We start from the raw sequence: 20840 nt of genomic DNA, 5'->3' as shown, positions 1-20840 counted from the left end.
GTTCGTAGTCTCGTAATCTACATATAAAACTATCCATACTATTGTTAGACTCACCATCATACACTTGTCTCAAGCCTTTAATTAAAATCCTTTTAGAATTTATCGAAATTCGGGAAACATCTCCCCTGTTTATGTGCCTAGCCTGAAATCACAATACCAACAAAACAACAACAATAGCAATACTAATATCAACAACATCATCATCAATACCAAAATATTCCATAAAACATCTCACACAATGTTTTTCAACATACAACAACAATATACACTTCTTTTCATCCCAATCAATGAGCGTAATCTCACTAACACACCAACAACATTAGATACCATCCATATACATGTAAATCATCCCAACCACACGGCCGCAACATGATCAAAATAGTCCATAACACAACAACTACAACACAACACTTTATGACCTTTCGTCCATAACTATTTTCACTTTTAAGACTTGCTAATCCTTCAAATCAACTCAACATAAGAGATAGGATGAAAAACATACCTTATACTTAAAGAACTCTAGCCACACCAACTTTTTTCAGGCCAAACTCACCACAACATCAAGTAGAAGCAGGAACAATCACCTTTCATGGACTAGTTTGGTGTAATCTTGTTAAATTCTTGATTTAATAAGCTATAAATGTTTGGGGGATGTGTTGGGAGATTTCTACAACTCATGAGAGTTTAGAATGATGAAAAAATAGGGTTGATGGGGGGTTTTTATACCCCTTCTAAGTCGGTTCCACCGACTTTCCCAAGTGGAACCCGCGGAAGCCATTGGGCAGCTTGGAGTCTTTATATTAAAATGCCCATAACTTCCTACTCCGATGTCGTTTTGATGAGTGGTTTGTTACGTTGGAAACTAGACTCGACGAACTTTATTTTAGGCTTTTGAAACACCTTAAAACTTCTAATATACCTGAAGATATATCCCTCCAAATTTGACCCAAAATTTTGCTATCTTTTTTTTAATTTTTCGACAAACTTATTTCTTTCGATTTGCTTGGTCCCGGAATCTTCTGGAACTCTCCATACATGATATTTATCATTAATCATACTGGATAATAGTAATTTCCTTTGGGTCCAAGGTTGTTCTTCCCGGTTACGACTTAAGAGATCGTAATTCATCATTTACTTCATTGCTACGTATTTCCCATGGTTGTACCTTTCAAAACTTCACATATACTAAAAGATATTCTTTCTCCTATCTTCTCATGGCTTATTATATGAACTTAAACCCTCATATCCATAAGATAAACACACATCATCTCACATACCTCCTGAAAAGTAGCTCGAATCTCAACATACGAAACTACGGGGTGTAACACAAAATTTTTACAGATTCAAAATATAAAGAAGTAAATACACAAAGAAATCAAAGTAATTCAACATCTACTGTGTATATACATAAAAAGCAATTTTAACTAATTTTTTGGCGAAGGGAATTGTCTTTCAAGAATCAATTAGAATATTCTTAGTGTTTCTTCCTCGAGTATCAGGAGGCTTGTGAGATTAATCTAGGTGTGACCTTTCTCAGGTAATGTTGGCCCTGATATCATGCAGTTTTGTTACAAGAGAAGCTGATTCTCTAGCTACAAGATATAGAATTGAAAGAGAAAATAAGAGGAAAGAGAGAGAAGAGGAAATCAGAGAAAATATTCGTATATTGATAATGAACAGTGCACAATACACTACTATATGAAAACATGCTCTTACAAGGACAGGTTTCGAATCTAACCAACTAAAGGACCATTAGGAAATTAACAAGACCACTACATTAGGGACCATAATGAAAAATACATAATCAACCACTTAAAAGACTTAAAGGACTAAAATATATTTATTTAAACTTAGTCACAATATTGATTCGTGATATTCCATCCCCCTTGAAATTAAGCTCCTTCTTCAGAATTCTGCCATCTCTGGAAACTGAGACTTGATGAACTGGTACTCTTCCTATGTGGCTTCTTCTGGTAGCAAATTGGCCCATTGTACAAGAACTTGAGTTATAGCCTTGTTTCTTTTCTTAACCATTGTTCTATCAAGTATTGCCACTGGTTCCACTAGTGGTTGACCATCAGGAGAGCACAATGGAGGGTCAATGGTAGGAGTAGCATGATCATCTATCTTCCTTTTGAGTTGAGATATATGAAATACTGGATGTATCTTGGCAGTAACTGGTAGTGCTAATTTGTAAGCAACTGGTCCAATTTCTGTATAACTTTATAAGGACCATAAAATTTTTGATGCTAATTTAAGACTTTTCCTTATAGCTATAGAGGTTTGCCTGTAGGGTTGTAGCTTTAAGAACACCCATTCTCCTTCCTCTAACTCTCTCTCATTCCTTTTCCTATCAGCATTAGTTTTTATCCTGTTCTGAGCTTCGCTTAAATTCTCCTTTAACACCTTAGACATGATCTACCTCTCTTTGAATAGTTGATCCACTGTTTCTACCTTGGATTGAGCAATCAATTCAAAGGTCAACTGTGGGGGATCATATCCATATAATACCTTAAAAGGTATCATTTAAAAGGTGTCATATCCATACAACAACTTGACTTGTAGAAGCTTAAAAAGTTCTTTCCAAAAATTACTGATGAAGATTTTATCCCTGTCAGATACTATACTCTTGGGGAGACCATGTAATTTGTAGATAGTATCTAAGAATATTCTTGGTATTTGGGATGCAGTGAAGGGGTGAACATGGCAATAAAGTGTGCATATTTGCTATATCTGTCAATGATTACTAGTGTGGCATCCTTCCCTCCTGATTTGGGTAAGCTTTCAATGAAATCCATAGATATATGTTCCCAAACTCCTTTAGGAATAGGGAGAGGTTGTAACAGCCCATGAGGTGCAATTTGTTCACCTTTATACCTTTGACAAGTATCACATGCTTGCACAATCTTATTCACATGATCAAGCATAGCAGGCTAATAGAAGACTACTTTTAATCTCTGATAGGTTGCCCAAACACCAGAGTGTCCCCCTAATCCTGAAGCACGAATTGTGTGAATCAGTTGTTGTATAAGAGACCCCTTCTTCCCTAACCAAGCCTTCCCTTTGGGTCTGAGTACTCCCTATTGTAGAGTTATGTTCAATTCAGGATCAGGATTGCTACTTAAAGTAGTAATAGCTTGAAGCACTTCTTGATATACTTCATAACTATCCAGTATCTCCTCAATCCACTTTGGTTGAACCTGTGAAATCACTAAGCACTGTGCTTTGCTTTGTTCATGATTAATTCCCCTGTTGTTGTTGTCCAGTTTCTTGGACAATGCATCAGCCACCACATTTTCTATCCTTTTCTTGTACTGAATCTCAAAACTCAATCCCATTAGCTTAGTTAAGCCTTTATGTTGTAGAGATATTGTAATCTTTTGATCTTGTAAGAACTTAAGACTGAAGTGGTCAGTCTTAATTATGACATGGTGAGGGTGTAGATAGTGTCTCCACTTGTCAACAGCTTGGAGCAATTCCACCAGTTCTTTCTCATAGGTGGACAGTCCTTGATGCATTTTACTCAGAACTTGACTCATATAGGCTAATGATTTCCTCTGTTGCATTAAAACAACCCCAATGCCAGTGTTACAGGCATCAACCTCCAATACAAAAGGTTTGGTAAAATCAGGCAATACAAGCACAAGAGTACTGGACAAGGCTATTTTTAGTTTACCAAAAGCTGCTTCAGCTTCAGAAGTCCACACAAATTCTCCCTTTTTCAGTAGTTGAGTCAATGGTTTGCTAATGTGAGCATACCCTTTTACAAATTTTCTATAGTATCCAGTCAGCCCTAAGAAGCCTCTTAGCTCCTTAATATTCTTAGGCTAGGGACATTCTACTATTGCTACCACTTTACCTTGATAAGTATTTACACCTTCCCCAATTAATTATATGCCCCAAATATTCAATTTGACTCTGACCAAACTCACACTTACTTAGCTTAGCAAAAAGTTGGTTCTTTTTAAGCGAACTCAGCTCAATATCCAAGTGAATGATATGATCTTCCACCGCCTTACTGTAGACCAAAATGTCATCAAAGAACACCAATATGAATTTTCTCAACTGCTCCTTGAATACAGAATTCATTAGGGACTGAAAAGTTGCTGGAGCACTGGTCAAGCCAAAGGGCATGACTCTGAACTCCCACAACCCATGGTGAGTTCTAAATGCAGTTTTATATTCTTCCCCAGACTTCATTCTCACTTAATGGTACCCAACTCTTAGATCCACCTTAGATAATATAATAGCACCAAAAATTTCATCTAATAGGTCATCTATAACAGGAATTGGGTACTTATTCTTGACAGTTAAGCTATTCAATTTCCTGTAATCTACACATAATCTCCAAGTTGAGTCCTTCTTTTTGACTAATAGAGCTGGTGAAGCAAAGGAGGATTGATTGGGTATTACGGTGGCCGCCTCAAGCATATCAACAATTATGGACTCAATGTCATTCTTTTAGTCATAAGAGTATATGTAGGGTCTCAGGTTGAAAGGTTGTGCATCAGGGATTAAATTGATCACACGGTCACATGTTCTTTTTGGTGGTAATTCAGTAGGTTCTGAGAATACTGCCCTATAAGCTTTTAACAATTTGTCAATATTGGGGTGTGTGACATGATGTTTCTTTGAACTGGTACCATCCTCCATCCTAGCTAACTCAGCAACAACTTCACAAGTCCCATACTGTATCATTCTCCTCAGATCCTTAGAGTTCACTGGTGTCACTTTAGGATTTTCATTTTCACCATATAGAGTTATCATCATATCATCACATATAAAACTCAAGCTATGTGGTCTTGTGTGGAGGATGACTGGAGCTACCATATCTATCCAATCCATGCCTAATATCATATCACAACCTCATACTTTTATCAGATTCATCTTAAAGTTGAATTGCTCACCTTGCATTTTACAACTGAAGGATGGACTCTCCAGTTGACATCTCATTAGTTCACCATTAGCTACAATCACTCTCATAATTATCCTCATAGGTTGTACAGGTAGTCTCAACAACTTCACAATATAAGAGTCAATAAAGGAATGTGTTGAGCCACTATTGATGAGAATTGTAATTGGAACCTTACAAGCATACCCCAGTATCTTAATGGTGGAAATTTTGCCCTGAGAAGAGCTCAGCCCCATTAATGCATTGATGGAAATTTCTGCTTGTTCTTCAGTAGGTTCTTCTAATGTTTTAGGTACATCAACAAACTCCTCTTGTGGTTCTGCACTTTCTTCCCCCACTTCCACTCTTTCTATGATATGTAATGCCTTTGGTTTGCACTGATGACCCACAAAATATTTTTCTTTGCATCTATAGCACAACCCTTGTTCTCTCAGAGCTTCTAAATTAGGTGGTAAGTTGTTAGGTTTGAATGAAGCTCTGACTAGCGTTCTTTGCTGGTTGGGATAGGTTAGTCTCAGGGGTGGTTGATTTTGTGGTATGTTTGGATTTCTATTAGTAGTGACTTGGTAATTTCTGGGGTAAGTGATGGTTAAAGTCCTTTGGGTAACATTTGGTACATTCTTAGGAGGTATGAAGGGAATGAGGGCCTTAAAAGATTCCTCATATAATTTGGCAATTTCATATGCATCTAACACAGTAGTAGGATTGGCTATTTTCACTAAGGTCTTAAGCTATGGTTTCAATCCACTTATGAAACTGGCTACTTAATGGAAAAAATTTACCATGGGAGAGGCATATGTATGACATGGTGTGTGAGGGACTATTTAATTGAATTATAATGCGGGGCCCACCACTTTATCCTCTCATCCTCCTTCTTTTTCGTCCTCTTCAATTTCTGTCTCCTCTTTTCCTCTTTTTTCTCATTTTTTGTTTTTCATTAATTTTTAAACCCTTTTCCTCTCTTCTCATTTTCTGTTTTTCATTAATTCTAAAATCAATTCTATTATACACAGATCAAAATTCTTTAAGATATTCTTCCGTTTCATTATCCAATTTTTCAATTTCTTCTTAATAATTCAGTTAAACTCCGAACTACCTTAAAAGAAAATATTTGGCTTTAAAAAAAAGTTTTAAATTAAAAATCTGAAAACTAAAGATGAAATTTAGGATACTTCGATTTTTTTTTTTGAATTAAAAACCACACATCATGGAGTTGTTGGTGCTTTACACAAGTAGACCCTGAATCTAGAGCTGTGCAAAAATAGGTTAACCGATAAACTGGACCAACAAAGTTTTCAAACATAACTGGTTTGGCCTCCCGCATCTTCACAAAGATATATCACTGAAATATACTTAAAAATATAATTTTAATAAGACCTTATATTCTTATTGGGTTACCGGTTATCCGTTAATAAAAACGTAAAAATCATAATCGATCTGGTAGTCCAATAAAAAAAATTACAAAATCGTATAAAAATCATTAACTCAATAACTCTATATCGGTAAATCAATAATATTTTTTTCCTTCAATTTTATTAGTTAAACCGATTTTTGCATAGCCCTATTCAGGGTCTACTTTGATGACACTTAAAATTTTGAATTTCTCGGATGTAGAATGTAGCAACTTTGAATTGAATATATACTAAATAAAAAAAAAAGGAAGCACAATAAATTTTCCAAGGTGGTAGCGTGGCATGTGAAGAGAAAATGAAAGGTCACTAGTGAAAAGAGTAAAAATGTAGGACCCACTGTGCACTTGTCAATTAATAGACACCCTCACACAAATATGACATGGCATACCTCACACATAGTAAAACTTTTCTACATAATGAGCTTCATTCAGTAAGGTTTAAAATGGTCATATAGCCAATCAGCTCTTCAAACTTATCTTGGTATTGATCTACTGTCCCCATTTGCATTATCTTGTTGAACTCATCAACAATGTCTTGAGGTTTAATATTCCCAAATCTTCTACAAACCTCAGTACAAAACCTAGACCAAGAGGGTGCATTTATATGGTTCATCAAGTAATTATCAAACCAAACATCTACTCTTTCACCAATGTGCACCGAAGCATAACTCAGTTTCTCTTATTCAGGAATGTTGTACAATTCAAAGTATTTTTCATATTTTCTTATCCAGCTCCTAGGGTTGTTTCCATCAAACTCTGGAAAATTAATTTTTGGCTTAAGTGTTCTTGTGTAATTTGGGTTTTCTAGTGTGTGTACAATAGGGGTGGGTAATATCGGAGGTGATAATGAATACATTGGATTTCTGAATATAGATGGGCTTGAGTACAGTGGTGCCAGAGGAAAAGTAAACCCTCTACCAACAATGAATGTAGATGGTGTATACGAAGCATAAGAATTAGGTTAAGGGGTTTTACTACCTGAATATTGACTTTGTTCAGGCGTAGCTGTGGCTCTGGGTGTTCCTTCCGGTGTTACTCTAAGACTTGTATTGACAGTGTTCATCGCCGGTGACTGTGGGGTCTACGTCGCCGGTGGTTGTGGGTTCAAACTCTTAAGAATCATTTCGAGATTCTTATTCATTTCACGAGCTTTGTCGAGCTCCGATTGGAACTGGTTCTGACTGTTCTCAACCGATTTGAAGATTTTTTCGGTGTCCTCTGCGAAAACGGTCAACTAAGTTTGTAGTGCTCTTATCTCATCACGCAACGCTTGTAGCTCCGGCGACGACGTCGCCGTCTGTACCGTGAGCTCTGATACCATTTGTAACAAGAGAAGCTAATTCTCTTGCTACAGGATATAGAATTGAAAGAGAAAATAAGAGGAAAGAGAGAGAGAGAGAGAGAGAGAGAGAGAGAGAGAGAGAGAGGAGAGGAAATCAGAGAAAATATTCGTATATTGCTAATGAACAGTGCACAGTGCACTGCTATATGAGCACCTGCTCTTATAAGGACAGTTGTACTAAAGGACCATTAGGAAATTAACAAGACTACTACATTAGGGACCATATTGAAAAATACATAATTAACCACTTAAAAGACTTAAAGGACTAAAATATATTTATTTAAACTTAGTCACAATATTGATTTGTGACAAGTTTTTGAGCTAGAAATGTTGGCGATTATGCTGGCACATTGAATGTCCATTATTTGCTGATCGTTTAGAAACATTGGTAAGACGTGTAATTGCGGAGGGCAAATTCAGGATGTTGGAGGGGATAGCACCACCCAAGAAGTTGTTGATGCAATTATAGCTGTTTTAGAGCCCGTTTGGATTGGCTTATAAGTTACTTATAAGATGTTTTCAGTTTTTTTGAGTGTTTGGCTGGCCAGCTTAAAGTCATTTTGTGCTTAAAATAAGCTCAAAAAAATAATTGGGCCCATTTGAGTTAGCTTATCTAAAACAGCTTATAAGCTGAAAACAGCTTATAAGCCAAAAAAAAAAAAAAGTTAGACTACCCCAACTTATTTTTTTTAGCTTATAAGCTGTTTGCAGCTTATAGGCATAAGCCCATCCAAACAGGCTCTTAGACTAATCTGCAATGATACTCAGCTAATGTTCAGCAGATTTATTCACATTTTCCCACGGAGCTATTCAATTTTTGTTAATTCTGTCAACAACAACATACCAAATGTAATTCCACAAGTGGGGTCTGGATAAGGTGGTGTGTACGCAGCCTTAGCCCCTACCTTGTAAGGTAGAGAGGATGTTTCCGATAGACCATCGGATCAAGTAAAGCATTTCAAATCATGTATGACAACGAAATACAATAGTGAAGAAGCCATGTTGAAAATAACGAAAAAAAAGAACAACAACAACAATAAATAATACGATAATCGAAGCAATAAGTAATAATAAATAAAATCAAAGAATAGGATAGTAGGAAGTAATAATAATAATGTTGATGAGGGAACTGGACAACGCTTGACTATCTACTAACCTTCTACCGTAATCCTTCACCTCCATATCCTTCTATCTAGAGTTATATCCTCAATAAGCTTGATGCATTATTGCTTTCTATGCACCCTGTTTTGATTGTACATAAAGTTTAAGGTTGACTTCTCGGCTCTACCTGGAGATTCCATCATATCCACTCACGATGAAGAAGCAACATATTAATAATCATTTCAGTTTCTTCACATTTCAGTTTTTTCGCATTGTCAACTCTGAACAGGTCTTCACATTTTCAATATATGTTATTCCTTAAAAGGTGGCACGTGCTACTCTTCAATATTATTTATATATATGGTGCAATATTCCTGTACAAATTCAACCCATAAGCACTAGAGACGTATTGAAACTGAGTCATTGTGATCCATGGAGGGTTTACTTAAATGTTCTGTTAATTATGTTCCTTTGACACCCATAAGTTTTTTGGAGAGAGCAGCAAATGTATTTAGAGGAAGAACTTCTATAATTGATGGACCTTTTGTGAAGTGCACTTGGGGAGAGACACATGCTAGGTGTATAAAGCTTGCTTCTGCTTTGTCGTCTGAGCTTGGGATTTCTCGTGGGGATGTGGTAAGTTTCTTAAATCTAACCCATTTTTTGTTAGAAAATAAGATTAATAAAGACCTATGATGCCTTGAAGTGCGTAGAAAATACTTTTCCAACAAGAGTAATTTTTCTTTTTGAAAACGGTAATATCATATCAGGAGCAGCTCAAGCACTTTAGTGGCCTAAAGTTAAAATTTATTTAGAAGTCTTAAATTTAAAAAATTAAAAACCTTTTTTCCCCAAAACAAAATCTGTTCGTCTAGCTTTTTAAGATGTAAAGTTATTAATAATTTTTTTTATCATCTATTTCATCTAATAAATTTTTTCGAATGACAATATAGCCAACTCATTTAATTTTTCTTGAGAATTATTGATCTTAGGTAAGATTTTTCAATTTAATTTTAAAAAATTCTTTCCGCTTAGGCAATTATCACATGAATCGTTAACATTATTTGATTGAATATGTCGATTAGGATATTATTTTCTACTTATATTATTTTTCTTACACTTAAATAGAGGTTAAGTTTAAACCATCAATATCAGATATTATAGAGGTATCATTTTTTTCTTTTACTTATGAATGACTGATTGTAGGCCTGTGCACGAATCGGTTCGGTTCGGTTTTGGCCATCATCGAGTTGAAATTTCGAATTTCGACTTTCTAAAATTCTCAACCAAACTCGATCCATTCTAGGTTCAATTTGATTCGTTTTTTTTGTTTCGGTTCGGTTACACAAATCGATTTGTTCGGTTTATTCGAAATTTAAACAAGCAACTATTTCATTTCAATTTTAGAGTAAACATAACAAAAAATAATGAGATCCTAAACTTGCAGCCTTATAACCAAGACATTAACCAAGAAAACACTATAAACTTGCAAGCATAATGGCATATAAATAGCAAAACAAGAGCTTGACAACTTGTGCAAGCATACAAATCCGCCAACACCACATTACATATACCAAATTAGTCATATTAGTCACTAGTGACATACAAATTCGGTTTGTTCGGATCGGTTCGGTTGATAATTGAAGCAAACCGTATCCGAACCGTTAAACCGTAAAATTTTACAATTGCATTTGTAAATCGAAATCGAATTTTATTATCCAAATTAAATTATCCGAATTGATTCGAATCGGTTCGGAAATTCGGATTGAACCGATTTGTGCACGGGCCTAACTGATTGTGACTTGTATATATGGTCACTTTTTTATCAAGTGTCGTTGAAATACTCATATGTTTCCCAATAGTGACTAGTGTTTTTAATATTTTTAAAAACAAACATAGCATATGATAGTCTAGGCTTCATATTGAGTTTTGTATTCTATATAATATTGAACTTTTTAAGAGTCATTTGTTAATGTTTACTAATTATTAAAATTTGGCTAATATGAAGCATACACAATGTAAGATTGCTACATTAATAGAAACGAATAACCATCATAAATTAATCACTGAGAAAATTTTGCACATAAGGGTGTTTCAGTTGATCTTAAGTAGGACTGTAATTAAGCATACAATGACAGATTCTTTTTATGCTTCAACTAATGGCTGGATTTCACTACTTTATGCTATAAGATTCTGCAACACGTGGAGTTTGCTATTCCAACTGGTTGAAATGGAACTTTCCAATATTGGTTTGTAGGGCTCTTTCTTTAATAGTTTTCTGAACCTTGGACGATTCTTATTATGATAAATAGACACCAGATCAACTCTGTTAAACTGTTAGAATGAGTTTGGAAGTTAAATGGTTTATTTGAAATTGTTTCCGTAGGTTGCAACACTGGCCCCAAATGTATACGCAATGCAAGAGCTGCATTTTGCAGTGCCAATGGCTGGTGCTGTTCTTTGTAATTTAAATACACGTCATGATTCAGCTATGATATCAGTACTTCTCAGACATTCAGAAGCAAAAGTCATATTTGTGGATCAACAATTTCTCCAACTTGCTCAAGGAGCACTAAATATTATCACTAATGAAAAAGAAACACTGCCTCTTCTCGTTCTAATCCCTCAATCTGACAATTCTTCTCCTAGTAGTGTTAACTCTAGTACTCATGAATATGAAAGCCTCCTTGAAAGTGGGAAAAGCGAATTTGCTATAAGGTGGCCGATAAGTGAACTTGACCCTATTAGTATTAACTATACTTCTGGAACAACATCGCAACCCAAAGGAGTTATTTTCAATCACAGAGGCGCATATCTCAATTCCATTGCTACATTTATGATTCATGAGATGAGTTCATGGCCTGTTTACCTTTGGACTGTCCCAATGTTTCACTCCAACGGGTGGTCCCTGGCTTGGGGTCTAGCAGCAATTGGTGGCACAAGTATTTGCCTTAGAAAAGTTTCTCCAAAACTCATATTTGAAAGAATAGCAGAGGATAAGGTCACACATATGGGCGGGGCACCAACTGTTCTAAACATGATAGTGAATTCTACGGTAAGTGACAGAAAACCACTTCCATGCAAGGTTAACATAATGACAGGTGGTTCGTCACCACCTCCAGAAATCCTTTCCAAAATGGAGGAACTCGGGTTTCAAGTACATCACTTATATGGAATAACAGAGATACATGGTCCAGGTATATATTGCTTGTGGAAGACTGAGTGGGATTCTTTGCCTCCAAAAGAAAAGTACGAATTGAAAGCAAGACAAGGAGTGCAAAATCTTTGTGTAGAGGCAGCGGATATAATAGATCCTATAACAATGGAAAAGGTACCAGCAGATGGCAAGACAATGGGTGAAATTGTGTTTAGAGGAAATACCGTAATGAGCGGATATTTAAAAGATGTAGAAGCAACAAAACTAGCTTTTAAAGGTGGATGGTTTCATACCGGTGATTTGGCTGTTAAACATCCTGATGGATACATAGAAGTTAAGGACAGATTGAAAGACATTATCATTTCTGGTGGAGAAAACATAAGCACGGTCGAGGTGGAAAGCATTTTGTATAGTCATCCAGCAGTTCTTGAAGCAGCAGTAGTCGCGCGACCAGATAATCACTGGGGGCAGACACCTTGTGCATTTGTGAAGTTGAAGGATGGTTTCAATGTTGATAATCAAGAAATTATCAACTTTTGCAGGGATAATTTGCCTCATTACATGGCGCCTCGAACTGTCATCTTTAAAGATCTCCCAAGAAATTCAACTGGCAAGATACAGAAAGTCATGTTAAGGGAGAAAGCCAAAGCCTTGGGCAGTCTTTTCTGAAAAAAGAAGAAGGAAACTATCACTAGGTTTCTCTTCTATAATAATTGTTGTTTATCATTCTTCTGTGCCATTCTGTTAAATATTGTCCAAAGCTGGCAAATTGCTTTGAAGTGGTATAATAACTTTCTTTTACTATGTTTGTAGATTGACGTTATATCAAAAGTGTTATGCAACTAATAATAGCTATATTGTACATGATGGACATGACATGTTATTTGCTAATGAAATTTAATTTTCATTGTTCTTCTGATCAATTGCAGTAGATTATCAAATTCGATATTAGAACTTTGTGCTGTCAGTCAATGTGTATAACTACAAAATTAATCTGTAAGGTCACGGGTAAATGTATTAGTGAAGAGGACATCATACAAGCACTCAAAGTCACGAAGAAAACATTAGACAACAAATTAATCAAAGAAATTAAACGAGATATTGCAAGTCTAATTTTCAGTTCCTCTTTGCTCAAACTGACTCAGTTTCACTGAAGGTGACATGATCTTGTTTTATCCTTTTCCTAATTCTCGTTTTAAATTATTAAGATTAAAAAATTGTCACTGATCTATGGCATTTTGTGTCAAACAGATACCTTATGGAAATTGATGTAGTTGGTAGACAGATCCAAGAAATGACAGTACTCAAATCATTGTTGTATACTGAAAATTTATATCTCTGATGTTGGCAATTTCAGTTCAAAAAATTGAAAATGTTATCATCTTTGGACATTTGCGTCAACATAAGTCTCTTTTAAAATTGTCTGAAATTATTGTTTCTTACGCTGAAGTTAAAATAAAATAAAAAAATTAAAAAAAAAAAACAAAAAGAGAGAGTGAGATACTGTTGAGGATAAACTAAATCTTAACCATATCATCTAAAATATAGGAGTAGTACAGTCAAACCTCTCTATAACAACATTGTTGAGTCCAAATTTTTTTGGTGTTGTTATAGACATTTAGATAAATTTTGCTTTTATAGGCAAAAAAGATGCGTAAAATCTAATTTTTCATTTTTAATTATTAAATTCTAAGCTTAATCACACCTTGCACAACGAAAGGAAATCTTTTAACGATTTGGAAAGCCACCCACGTAATTGGAATTGGGTTACACAGTTTGGCCTGTTTGTTTGACCAAGTAATTACACAGTTAGGTGAGAATTGAGTGTAATTAAGAGGGTATAATTACACTCTCGCATTCTCAAGGGGGTTAAGAATTGGGTGTAAGTTACTTTTTAGTTTTTTTTTGTTTATTTAAATTTTTGATTTTTAATTTATATTATTTTAATTTCTTTCTTATTTTTACTTTTAAATTATTTTTATTTTTATATTATTTTATTTTATTTTTCATTTCCTTTCTTCTCATTCCCAACCTTTACTTTTTGTGGTTCCATGTAATTGCTCGTATTTTTATTTTATTTTATTCATTTAGCATAACCGTGTTATTATTCTAATTTTTGATAAACACCTCTTAATATTGGAAAGAATGAGTCATTAATAAACTGGACATATAACGAGTGACATTATTAAAGTAGAATTTCGTTGTGAATGAGGTTATAGACTTATATTTTCCCTTTCTTTTGAATTATTTACTTAAGTTACGTTGGAACTTACTTATGTAATGTTGGAATTTGACATAAGAGTATTATGTTAAACTTTTTCTTTTGGATTTTGAATTTAGGTTATATTTTCAATTTTAAGTTATTTGCTTTCACATTGCATGTTGTTTATTTTTCACTTACATTGTTGGATTTTTTGTGTCAAACATTTGAATAATGTTATGGCATTATATTTATAAATATTTTTTTTTGTCAAACATCCGGTCCATGACGTTCTCACAAAAAAAGTCTTCTTTTAAGTTTTATAATTAATTGAAATTAAATATTATTAATTTGAAAAATATATATTAATTATTTTTTACAATATTAGTTACAAATATATGATTATTAATTAATATATTTTCAAGAAAAAATGTGTTATTAAATAACTAATTTAATATCATTTATAAAGGCAAATATTTTTTAAATATTAATTTTAAATTTTTTATTATTAAATTTTATTTTTAAATTAAATTAGCTGTGTAATTACACTTGTGCAAACTCTAATTACGTTATGACAAACAAACAGGTCGTTGTAATTACACTACTGTGTAATTACTAGGCTGTGTAATTACTACCCTAGTAATTACACCAATTCCAATTACCAGGTGACTTTCCAAACATGTCATTAATGATGAAAATATATATATTCAAATGATATTCTTTGTCATAAATAGTGTATTAAAAGATCAAATATTTAGTCAAAATTCTGACACTTATTATTGGTAATCATGGATATTTTATTTTTATAAAGTTGGTTAATTATTATATTACCAAACAATAAGATAGCTGTTATATGAGGGTAATTTTACAAAGAGCCGTTGATGTTATAGGTAAAATGCTGTTATAAAGAAGTAAAATATAACATAAAAAATCAATTCCGAAAAAACTTGGCTGTTATAGAGAGGTGCTTTTATATACGGATGCTGTTATAGAGAAGTCCGACTGTACTATACATCTTTTGGCCAGACTTCTAAAATCAACTTATTTTGAAAAGTGTTTTTTCCAAAAGTACTTTTTATAAGAGGTAATTTGTGTTTGGTCAATTAACTTAAAAAACACTTTTGAGCATCAATTAATACTTGGCCAAACTTTAAAAAGCGCTTGTAAGTGTATTTTCTCGAAAGTGCTTTTAGGAAAAAACTATTTTTTAGCTACTGAAAACTAGCTTCTGCTACTCCCCAACAACACTTATTTTCTTCCAAAAATTTAGTCAAACACGCCATTTTTTATTTTATTTTAAAAATAAATGCTTTTTGAAGGAAAAAACACTTTAGGCATCTTAGACACTTGGCCAAACAGGCTATAGTTAATAACAACTCTGGTTCTTTCTTCTATATTTTTATATTTTAAATTACTTAGTCAATGACAGTGTATATAATTTACTTCGTATGTTCTTCATTGTTTTTGTATCACTGATGGTTATCTAGTGAATTAGGCGGGGAGTTAACGAAAGGGGAAAATTAAGAATTTGGTAAGAATATCTATAGGATACTAGGCACTAAATCATAGGGAATTATTATCCGATTCTCGTAGGTATTCTAGTTGCTTGATTCGGAAGGGAAGAGAGCTTTGAGATTATCGTTTTTGTTTCCAAGGTGTAGTGGAAAAGAAATTAAGAAAAATGAATGTACATTTACGTGTTCGATTTTACTTTTTTGTCTATTTTAAAATGATATTCCCTCCATTTGAAATTCGTGTTTCTCTTTTACACATGCCCCTTAGAAGAGTATTAATTAGGAAGAGTATTTGACTATTTTACTTTATTTATGTCTTAAGTTATAATCTCTCTTTATTAAATATTTATTCTATATCATCACCCCATAATTGAGGTGTTTGTAGTATTTGAGAACAATTGCTACCAAGGGTAAACTGAAAAAAGAAATTATGTTGAACTTCTAATTAAGATGGCAACTAATTTGAGAGAACTATGACAACAAATAATTTGAGATGGAGGGGTATCGTCTTTCAATAGTTTGTACAATAAGTATTTAATTCTAACATTCTCACTTTATCTAATCAAGCTCCTTTGTAAGAAAATGTGAAATGTTTAACATCACAAGATTAAAAAGAATATTTTTGGTATGTTTAAAAAAAAAATCTTTATATTCTTTTATTTCGTGCGCAATCAAACCGAAACGCATAAAATAAAATGCATGATACGATTTATCTCACTTTTGCATCCAAGAGATAAATCCAACTTTCCATCCAATTTTCCTTTCCGTTCTCTTTCAGCCAAAGGAAAAGAAAATTTTCAACAATGTTATGTTTGTTTAAGTTCTTTCAATGAAAAGGAGGATTGCATTAACGAGTTCTTCATTGGAAGAGAGGATTGCATTAACGAGTTCTTCATTGGAAGAGTTTCTGTTACTCACTAAACATCACAAATCTTTAAATTAACTATAACTTGTCGAGCAATTTTCTTTTCTCCAAACGTTTTTTCTCCAAGGCTGTTCAAATTGAAGTTAAATTATTTCGACATAAACTTCACCTGAAAATAGTCACTTTAAATACTGAAACTCAATATTTACAAATACTACCTATTATATTTTGACATAAACTTCACTTGAAAATAGTCACTTAAAATACTGAAACTCAATATTAATTACAAATACTACCTAAAATTTCATCCAAACGAGCTTTCTCTTCCTTTTCTTCCTTCTTTAGTGCTCAAAGATTGCATAAATTAACGTCACAGTGGACGAATATTCTTGAAGCCCAAAGACATACACACAGTTAAGTTATAAGCTGACAAAATTAAATACACATTTAGAACTAATAGTAGGGTCCTATACGACTACGTGACCAAATCTTGCGTCTAGCCAATGTTATTACTAACATAACAAAGCTTATTGCTGTCATTTAGTCAGAATTTGCATGCTCTTAAACCCACATATCTACGCATTTATATTTAGACACCTATTTGTAGAAAATCCTCCCTGACAAAAACTTTTGCTTGCTTACTCATTTTTCTCTCTATATTCATCATGAATCCTTTCTTCAATATTTCAAAATTCAGTGGGTGGTTATATTCTTTAAACAGAGTTCGAGTTCACCCCATTTTGAGTCATAGGCCTCGTTATCTGTGCCAAATTAGTGAGAATAATCTTGAAACTCATCCATGGCAATCCATGGAGGGACTAATGAGATGTTCTGCCAATTATTTTCCTTTGACACCCATTAGTTTCTTGGATAGAGCAGCTAAGGTTTTTAGAGACAGAACTTCAGTTGTGTATGGTTCTTCTGTTAAGTACACTTGGCAAGAGACTTATAACAGGTGTTTAAAGCTGGCTTCTGCTTTGTCCCGGTTGGGTATTTCTCGTGGAGATGTTGTAAGTTTATTTTCTTCTTACTCAAAGGTTTCTGCTTTAGTGGTAAACATGTTTTTCATATGTTTCTTATAACTCAACGGTTTCTTGTTTATAGCATCAGTATGATGTCTCTGTTCTTTCCTTAAGATGTGTAATAAAAAATCTTAGTTAGCTTGATGGAGTCCCCTGGGCTTATAAAATGATGTCTCCCAAACTTTAGACACACTCTAACTTTATAAGTAACTTGAGCTGGAAATTCGAAGTCTAAGATCATCAGATTTTTTTTTTTTTAAAGAAAATGGACCAAGGGACTTATTCAACGCGACCATATAAGTAGAAAACAATCGATTCTCTCAACCAATGCAGGACACTAACACTCTCTGGAAGCCCTGGCCTGAACATATTAAGGGTGGACAACATAACATGAGGTGATGAGGACCCAACATTGAATAGGCCAAGAATAGGAGCATCCGTCTCTGATATGAAAAAATAGACCTTGGGCCTAACTCATCCCAATAGTTCATTAGGTGAGGATCATCGAAGACTATATAAAGAGAAAAAAAATCTATTTCCACTACCTAATGTGAGACTTCAACATAAGATGGATGCATGCCTGAAGACTTCATTGTGTGCTGATGGTCTTTTTCTTATGACTTTCAGCATAAGCCCAAGTTATGATGCTCTCTAGGGTAATACTGATGTGAGTAAGCTGATTTTTATCATATCTAGTTATGTTCTGGTGCAGATCTAGGGGGGCGGAATGAGGTTCATCTCCGAAAAATCACACTTTATATGCATGGTCAACAACCTTTGCTATGTAAATATATATAGTAGATGATGAACCGCTGGACGCTAGTGTTGATTGGAAATGCTTTTTTCAGTCAAAAAAGTCTGCCCTTCAGTTATAACAATATATTACTCATTCAATTTTGGGAAAAAGTGTTGTCTGAGCATTGTAACTCTTATCTCCCCAACTTATCTGATCATAAACCAGTACTTATATCTAACTAGGACATTTTTGTCAGTCAATTCTCATGGTTGTAAGTAAATTCTGCAACAGGTTGCAACACTAGCCCCTAATGTACCTGCAGTGCAAGAGTTGCATTTCGCAGTGCCAATGGCAGGAGCAGTGCTTTGTACGTTGAATACACGCCATGATTCAGCTATGGTATCAGTCCTCCTAAGACATTCAGAAGCTAAGATCATTTTCGTTGACCAACAGTTGTTTGAAGTTGCTCAAGGAGCACTGGATCTTCTTACAGATTCCAAAACAAAACCTCTTCTAGTATTAATTCCTGATCCTGAAAACCTCCCTCCTCCCGTTGCTACTTCCAACGTTCAGGAATATCAGACTCTTCTGGAAAGTGGACGTAATGATTTTGCTATCAAGTGGCCGTTAACTGAATTTGACCCTATTAGTGTCAACTATACTTCTGGGACAACTTCACATCCTAAAGGAGTCGTTTACAATCATAGAGGTGCATATCTCAATGCTATTGCTACTCCTTATACTCATGAGATGGGCTCTATGCCTACTTATCTTTGGACTGTTCCAATGTTTCACTGCAATGGATGGAGCCTTACTTGGGGCGTGGCTGCACTTGGTGGCACTAATGTTTGCCTAAGACGTGTCTCTCCGAAGGACATTTTCGAGAATATATCCCTCCACAAGGTCACACATATGAGTGCTGCACCAACAGTCTTGAATATGATAGTAAATTCACCAAAAAGTGACCGCAAACCACTTCCTCACAAGGTTGAAATAACGACAGGTGGTTCACCACCGCCTCCTCATATCATTTCCAAGATGGAGGAGTTAGGTTTTTCGGTATCTCATATATATGGGCTCACGGAGATTCATGGTCCTTGCACATCTTGCCTTCGTAAGCCAGAGTGGGAATCATTACCTCCTGATGAACGATTTGCTCTGAAAGCAAGACAAGGAGTGGAGCATTTTTTCACGCAGGGAATTGACATAAGAGATCCCGACACGATGGAGAAGGTGCCGGATGATGGCAAGACCCTTGGAGAAATTATGATTAGAGGAAACACTGTAATGAGTGGATACTTAAAAAATGTTAAAGCAACAGAAGAAGCGTTTAGAGGTGGATGGTTTCATACTGGTGATCTTGCTGTGAGACATGGAGATGGCTACATTGAAGTTAAGGACCGGATGAAGGACATTATAATCTCTGGAGGTGAAAATATTTGCTCGGTTGAGGTGGAAGGGGTTTTGCTCAGTCATCCCGCAGTCCTTGAAGCAGCTGTAGTAGCAAGGCCAGATGATCACTGGGGGCAGACGCCTTGTGCATTCGTGAAGTTGAAGGAGGGATTTAGTGTTGGTTCTGAAGAAATAATCAACTTTTGTCGGGAACATTTACCTCATTATATGGCTCCTCGGACAGTTATTTTTGGAGATCTACCAACAACGTCTACTGGCAAGATACAAAAGTTTATCCTAAGGGAAAAAGCAAAAGCCTTAGGCAGTCTTTGTAAAATCGAAAGCGAGGTTGCAGTCTGAAGTGTATTTGGGACTAAAGCCTTATTGTTGTAAACATTTGTTCAGAAATTTCCTACATTAAGTCTTGGCTCTTCTGTTTGTGATCTTATGTTCAAGGTTTTACATAATGAAGCTTTCTATAAATAAAGAATCTCAAGCATGATTAGATGTCCTTAGACTTTTTGTTTCTTCTGGTAGCCAACAGTGTCCTAAACAAAGGTTTAGATTTGTGAAGGGGAAATAACAGCTTGTGGATTGGTTGATTTCATGATAACACTTATGTGTATTATCCAAATAGCACAGATGAATTTAATTTATACAAAGCATATCAGTAGAGACCAAATATGAAATGGAATGAGGACGATCCAATGATGAATTCAAATCACAATTACTGGAAGGAATTGTGTCTTTCAAAAGATCCAAACATTGCAAATTAAAGCATAAGCATATAGTAGTATATTATAACCACGCACATGTAACACAATATGTTGATCACCTAGAGCATGTCAACAACTTTTAAAACCTGCTTCTTTACTACTATAAATTACAAGATGCAATCCTGAGCAAAAGTGAGTATAAACTAATACTTAAAAGGGACATTATTATTACTGTTTTTCATTTTTTAGCAAGGGCCAGCGACAAATAGGGCATCGGTTGTTTATCTCCAGTCATTTGACGATACAGTGTAAGTGAAAAGAATGCCACCACGGCAATATTGAGATATCTCTCCTATTGAAGGCTAATCCATACAGATGGAACAAATAGGAGGCATTGGCACCATGTTTTTAAGTTTATCTGTACAATACTTGAATGTATGATGGATTTACATATACACTCTAGCAATTTACA

At 34.7% G+C, this 20840-nt stretch overlaps 2 protein-coding genes across 2 annotated transcripts; both read left to right on the top strand.

Moving 5' to 3' along the window:
- Nucleotides 1-11072: 11072 nt before the first annotated feature.
- Nucleotides 11073-12783, top strand: LOC132622758 (isovalerate--CoA ligase AAE2-like). The gene has a single exon (XM_060337421.1). The coding sequence runs from the start codon at nt 11183-11185 to the stop codon at nt 12590-12592; it is 1410 nt and encodes a 469-aa protein (XP_060193404.1). The 5' UTR covers nt 11073-11182; the 3' UTR covers nt 12593-12783.
- Nucleotides 12784-17085: 4302 nt separating this feature from the next.
- LOC132622704 (butanoate--CoA ligase AAE1-like) lies at nt 17086-20167 on the top strand. Its single transcript, XM_060337354.1, has 2 exons — nt 17086-17512; nt 18552-20167. Exons 1-2 carry the CDS (start codon nt 17168-17170, stop codon nt 20010-20012), a joined length of 1806 nt encoding a protein of 601 aa, XP_060193337.1. The 5' UTR covers nt 17086-17167; the 3' UTR covers nt 20013-20167.
- Nucleotides 20168-20840: the final 673 nt, after the last annotated feature.

This window comes from Lycium barbarum, chromosome 12 (genome assembly GCF_019175385.1).
Source record: "Lycium barbarum isolate Lr01 chromosome 12, ASM1917538v2, whole genome shotgun sequence".
Classification (NCBI taxonomy): Eukaryota; Viridiplantae; Streptophyta; class Magnoliopsida; order Solanales; family Solanaceae; genus Lycium; species Lycium barbarum.
This window is presented reverse-complemented; position numbering and strand designations above follow the sequence as displayed.